This window comes from Poecilia latipinna, unplaced genomic scaffold (assembly GCF_001443285.1).
Source record: "Poecilia latipinna isolate Pla-1442-1.1 unplaced genomic scaffold, P_latipinna-1.0 Scaffold2208, whole genome shotgun sequence".
NCBI classification, from domain to species: domain Eukaryota; kingdom Metazoa; phylum Chordata; class Actinopteri; order Cyprinodontiformes; family Poeciliidae; genus Poecilia; species Poecilia latipinna.
Window position 1 is genome coordinate 14,305 of NW_015114824.1, and position 6,457 is coordinate 20,761.

A 6,457-nucleotide genomic window follows, 5' to 3' on the forward strand; every position below is an offset into this window, starting at 1 on the left:
GAATAATTATTGCACTGTCATTGAATGACTTCTAATAGATGTTCTATATTTACCAGAGGAACACAATAACGCCTTTATGAGCTCAAACTGACAAAAAAAAAAGGATGGGTACTCTAAACAGTTTAGACAGAGTTGTTATTGGTTTCACCACTATTTACTTACTATTTTTCCAAGTATTCTTAAAAGATTGTCTGTTTGTCTGCAGCTCATGTTACCAAACCAGCTGAGGAGATGAAAAGCTAAAGCCCTCAACAGTTAAAACTTGAGATGACTTAAAACTTAAGTTAAATTTTTAAGTTTTAACATTTTAACTCATTGTTAAAATGCTAACATTACTTAACTAGAGGTAATATTAGCTAATGTTTCCTCTAACTAACTAGAGGTTTTGCACGAGTTGCACTTGTTAGGTAACCCCAAGATCACAGGGTCTTCTTAAAAGATAGAGTGACGTTTCTTAAAAATGTAGCCAGTGTTTTCAGCAAAATTGAGCTGACTGTCCAGGAATGATCCAAGATATTTAAAATTTGCCAGTTTCAACAGGTTGGCCAATGAGTGAAACGGCAACCACTTTCAGGTCTTGTTTTTGTCATTTAATTAGCTCTACTTCCTTAAGGCAATTAAAAGGTATGGTGTTTGTAAAGGACTTTATCTTTTGCGGTTCCAGTTATGCGAGAATTAATAATAAATAATAAAGACTTAGTATTCTGATTTAGTAATGTATTTATATTAGTTGTGCTACCACTACCACGCCACTAGAGGCAGTAGCAGGCCCGAAAAGATGCGAAAAAGGAGCAAATTTATAAGTACACAGAAAGCAATGGAAATTGTTAAAAAATTGTGAGCTGTGCTGAAGTAAATAAAAGAGAGAAGTTCAAATACATGCTGAGAGAGGAAGTCCTTCCTAAAGATGAAGCTATATCACAGATTTCAAAAGAAAATTAAAACGGGAGACCGCGGATAAAATAGGAAATAGCGTCCCCTTCACTTCCGGAGTGCAATGGTCCCATTTCCAAATAAGGTATGAGACTGTCATTGGTCTGTCCCCGCCCCTTTCTGTTTGTTGCAGCGAGGTCCTTCTCCAGAATTTGGTAAAAACTGAGCTTTGCTGAAGTAATTAAAGACACAAGTTCAAATCCATGCTGAGAGTGGAACTCCTTCCCGCTGCTCTGATTGGCTCAGCAATGTAACGTGATCCTCTGCAGCAAGTGACGGCAAAGCGGAGCGTCATGACGACTTTACGCAGGTGTGTCTTTACCTCCGTGGCAGAGGCTCCGCCGAACCCCTGAGACCGACTCACCGAACCCCTGGGGTTCTATCGGACCCAGGTTAAGAACCACTGGTCTACAGTGTCTACATATTGTTATGTTATCATCCTACAGATAGAAACTAGAAAAGCAGATGTTTCCAGGAAAGCACAAGCCAACTTCATGGTTAATTTTCTAACCACTAAATACAAGTTCCTCTGATTATGTCTCAGTCTTGTTCTGTCATTTTTGGATTTAGTGATGTTGGGTTTTGTTGGGGGATTTGGAAATCCTTGTGTCTGCCTGTTTGGTAGCAGTTTCCCCTTCAACCTAACCACACTGTAACATCTTGAGACCAATCCAGGACCCCGAGGCCCCGGAGGACGACCCAGAGAGTGAGACGAGCCCCCGGTTACACGCCAGCACAGCATACACCCGACAGTTGTGAGAACCGGAGGGGGGTCAGAGCATGGAGATGTTGGAGAGACCAAGAGTGAGTGTGTTTATTTAAGTTTTTCTTCTCCTGACTCAGACAGAGAGCAGACTACAGAGGATAATGAGAAACAGATCTTTGGTGGAGAGAAAGAGGAGGGAGGGGAAAAGAGACGACAGAGACTTGGTCAAGGGGGAGAACAAAAATCAAGACAAAGTAAAAAAAGAAAATGGGGAGGAGAGGGAAGAGTGACAGCCAAAAAAAGGGGGGTTGTTGCGTTCATCGCCACAGGAAATATGCCCTCTTATGTTCACTAACTGACAGTTAACACTGCAGCCCTGGTGGCCATGCAGCTGGTCTACAAATGGAGGTATGAGAGACTTTAAGCAGCTCCCCGTGCCTCCTGGTCATGATTAGAATAACAATCATTCTGCTTTTAACCCAAATATCTGGAAAAACTTCCAATTCTGACGCAAAATTTAGCCGCCAAATGGAAAAGAGCAGCTATGATGATGGGGAAAAACTGGATTACTAGACTGTATGAAGAGAATGTGAAGTAAATGTGACAGAAAGAAAACCCAGAAGGAGGCAGAGGAGGGAGGCTGGAGGTTGGGCAGGGGGGATTCATGACTGACACATACAGAGTCCTATGGGGAATGAGCAACGGAGCAGCCGGGGCTGGGAAACCCACCCAAAGGCAATTAAGGGTAAAGGACGACAAAAATATTTGATGAACTTTTTTCTTCTCTCTCTGCCTCAAAGGGACAGAGGAAGGAGTCGTGGGATCTCGATGGAACTGGGATTAAAGACCGATGCTTACTGGGAGTTTTGCTGATTTTTCTTTAAGGATGATTTAAAGCTAACCGCGAAGCATCCGGTTGGATAAACTTGCAAATAAAGCGAGAAGAAGCAGCAGAAACTTTTTTTTTTTTTTGGAGGGGGCCCGAAGCAAAACCCCGAAGAAGAAGAAGAGAAAGAAAAAGAAGGGGGATGGATAGTTTTTGCGCAATGACGCGCTGATGGGAGAAAGCTAAAACTTCTTGGAAAACCTCTGGGAAAGTTTTTTTTAATTACTATTATTTTGTTTTCGTGGCGCCCTTTAAGGAGTCGCAGGAGACTGAGATCGGATCTCTGGGTCCTGATCCGGAGGACGATGGGGGCCGCGCCGGGCTCGGGCTGGGAGGAGGGCGAGTTCGAGTTCAAGCTAGTGTTTGAGGAGGACCCGCCTCAGCGGCAGATCCAGGGGCCGTCCCCGGCGCGCACAGCCGAGCCGGAGAGCTCCGTCGGCGGGGAAGAGGAAAGTGATGGCGCCCTGTTGCGGCTGGACTCCAGCAACCTCGGTTAGAGTCATAATTTCAGTTCAGGCTGCAGATAAAGAAGCTGGAACCTTTCTTAATGCATGGGAACGTTTATGCATGTTTGTGTAGTTGCATGATCCACGGTAATGACGGCCTCCATCCATATGCATCCGCTAATGTGGTGTGTGTTTGTGTTTCAGGCTGCATGCGTGCCTGTTTCCCTGGGTGAATTCTCACAGCGGCTTTGTTTTTTGGTTTGGTATGCATCTGCGTGCATATCTCGCCGTTTCCCTGTTTGTTGTGCGCATTTGCGCGCGTGTGCATGTGTTTGGACATGTGTGCGTGCGGCCCCAGACTCAATGTGTTTCTAATCAGCTGTGCGTGTGAGCAAAGTTAACAGCTGCCATCTGGGAAGGAACCTCAACCTCTGTGTGTACTGAGCGCACCTCCCTTCTTTCGCTCGGCCTCCATCTCCCTCTCATTTTTAACCGCAAAACTCTCACAAACACGCATCGTACCCAATCGTTTGTTTCACGCCCACACTGGCATTTAGTTGGATTACCAAACCCCAGGCATGAATGTGCAACTGCAGGAGAAGTTCAGGAGAGATGCACCAAGCTAGGAGATCAGATTCAGCTGATTTTTGCTTCTATTTTTCTTCGACCTGCCACTTATCGAAGAATAAACTTTTCTCTTCTTTATATTAAATGACATTCTAGGTCATAAATGCACAAAAATCACCGTTTTTCACTTTTATTTTCAGTTGGAGGCACACTTTGATGCATGCATAAATGTTTAAGTGTAACACCTTTGTGTTAGGTTAAGTTTCACCATTTTTGCATGCTATAAGCAGAAGAAAGGAGACAATGCTCTGAAATGTAAAGCTTTTTCACTTTTGAAGGCAAATATACAAAGTACTAATATTCTTTCAAATTGTTAACCCAAAGGTCTTTAGAAGAGAGAAAGAGAAGGACAATAGAAATATAATTTATTGTCTCACAGTGGGGAAATTTAGGTATAACAGCTGCAAAGTGACAGGCAATTGAGGCATATATGTTCACACAAAAGTAAAGGTATAAAAATATAAAACAATTTAGCTTAATATACTGTACAGTATTTTTATAACATAAAATATTGCAAAGTTATGAAAAATGGCATTCTCCAATCCAAGGAATGAGCAACTGGGTAGGAAAATTGTTTTTGTTTTTTTTTAATTTGTAAAAATATGCATGTATATTTGTGAATGAAAACAACAACAGAGTATCAACAATATGTGAAAATGAAACAACAGAGATGAGCAAATACCAGCAGGAATGTTGTTTAAATTGAGTAAAACTGTATAAATATCAGCAGGATGTTGGTAGCAGTGATAGAGTCTAACATCTTCTGGGAGGAAGGATCTACGATAACGCTCTTTTGTCCACTAAGGATGCAGCAGTTTTTCACTAAAGAAGCTCTCCAGTTCAGCAACAGCTTCTCACATGGAGTGGGACACATTGTCAAAAAAATAATCTTATTAATAAAAAACATAACCCCGATTTATTGAGCCCGCTGTATTCCTAATTCAACTCAAACTACGTCTGCTGAAAATGGAGCAACTGAATTATTTTAACCCTAAGTATTTTCCAAAACAGACCCAAAACCCAAAACATTAATGATAAAAATGATTCACTGACAAAAGATCAGAAACCTGCCTGTTTTGTTTTAAGGTACACTGTTAAAAATGGCAGTGGAATTTACTCAAAAACTATGTAAAATCACAACAGAAAAAATTGTAAAGTAGAAAACATAAATGTTTTATTTCACAGAAACCTTTGTAACAAAATGTTTTTGTTGTTTTTACAGCAATTATATATGAGCATAATAAAATTTAGTTTGTTAAAATTACAAATGTGGTAAAAACTGAAAAATATTCAGGTAGTAGAAAAACTACAGTTTTATTAATTGTTTTTGAAAAAATGGAACTTATAAATAATGTAAAATTAACATTAAAATTGTTGTAGAGTTAAAAGTTTATTAATGTAATTCAGCTGTGGTTTAAATCACTGTAAATTAATCTACATAGCATTTTATTAGTAGAGTTTGTTACTTAATATCTGTCTTTTTTACAGAAAATGCTTTTAACCACAGCTGCCAGAGTTTTCTGTAAAAACTACACTTTTTTTTACAGTGTACTCTTCTATTCTGATCAGGAAGTCACTGAAAAATCAGTTTCTCACCTTTTTTTTTTGTTTTTAGATATATCAAACAAAATCTTCAACTATTTATTTGTGTCTAAATTTGTTATGCCAGGAGTGTCCAAACCTTTTGCCATTAGGTCGGCACTTTTTTTTTTATTATTATTATTAAAACTGAAAATATTTATTTCTGAAAACATTTCCTGTTTTTTTAATCTCTCCAATAATATTCTAAATAGATTATATTTTTTAAAAAGTAAAGTAGTCTAACTGTTATAGAAATAGCATCTGGCACAGTTGCTGCATTGAATAAAAAGTAAATATTTTCCAAAACTTTTCTCGTTTTTTTTTTTTTGGCAAAGGTTTGGCAGCACTTGCTAGATTTACCAAAATGTAATAAATAAAATCAGAAACATTGTTAATAAAATAAAAAAGCCTTATCTTGTACCAAAATAAATGTTTAAGAAGATTTTATTTGTCTATAAAAATCTCAAATTAATCGCTCCATTCTTGAATTGTGAAATGAGGAGCCAAACAAAATCATCCAGGGGGCCACAAATGGCCCCCTGGCCACACTTTGGGACTATTTGGGGACAGATACTCTATGAATCTGCATGGTTGTGCATTTAGCACTGTCGTCTTGCAGGAATAAATACAGATAATTTTTTAATTAATTTGTTTATTCTTGAATTAAAAATTAATACCTTTATCAAATAAGCTTCTCTTTTATGTGTTATAGCCTTCAGAAAGCAACTTAATCAGAACCTTAAGTTGGTATAAGTCCAGAAAAAATGATTGGTTTATCTGTTGTAATTAGAGAAAATCTTCATTTAAGTTAAAAAGTTTCATGTTTTAGAGGTTTAAAGTCTTCATACTTCTTCTCTACGCATGCTAAATTTATTTAAACTTCTCATAAGGAAGCCATATTTAATCATTTACTGATGCCACATTTTTTTATACTTCTGTTCAATTTTAAATTAAGCATCAGTGCTATTTCCCATAATCAGTTTCTTTAGCAACATTAACCGAAGATGCAGACATCTTGAAATAAAACATCGATCTATTAAGAAAACAGATGCGTACTTGTGGGTAGCAGTACAAGAAATCTTTAATTCAAGACCTCAGCATGTTTATTATTTATATTAAAACTTATCTTATTCGCTGATGACACAAATATTCTAGCCTCTGGCGACAATTTAGAGCATCTTCTCTCAACAGTCACTTCAGAGATTAGTAAGTTAAAGATATGGTTTGACCATAACAAATTATCCCTAAATTTGGACAAGACGAAAATCATGGTCTTTG

General features: G+C 38.3%; 1 protein-coding gene across 1 annotated transcript in view; it reads left to right on the forward strand.

The window, feature by feature from the left end:
* The first annotated feature begins 2,389 nt into the window (after nucleotides 1–2,389).
* Nucleotides 2,390–6,457, forward strand: part of nfatc4 (nuclear factor of activated T cells 4) — a 37,424-nt gene continuing 33,356 nt past the window's right edge. The window contains exon 1 of the mRNA XM_015017921.1: nucleotides 2,390–3,017. Coding sequence (XP_014873407.1) covers nucleotides 2,831–3,017 — 187 coding nt within the window. The 5' untranslated portion in view covers nucleotides 2,390–2,830. The remainder of the gene's footprint in view (nucleotides 3,018–6,457) is intronic.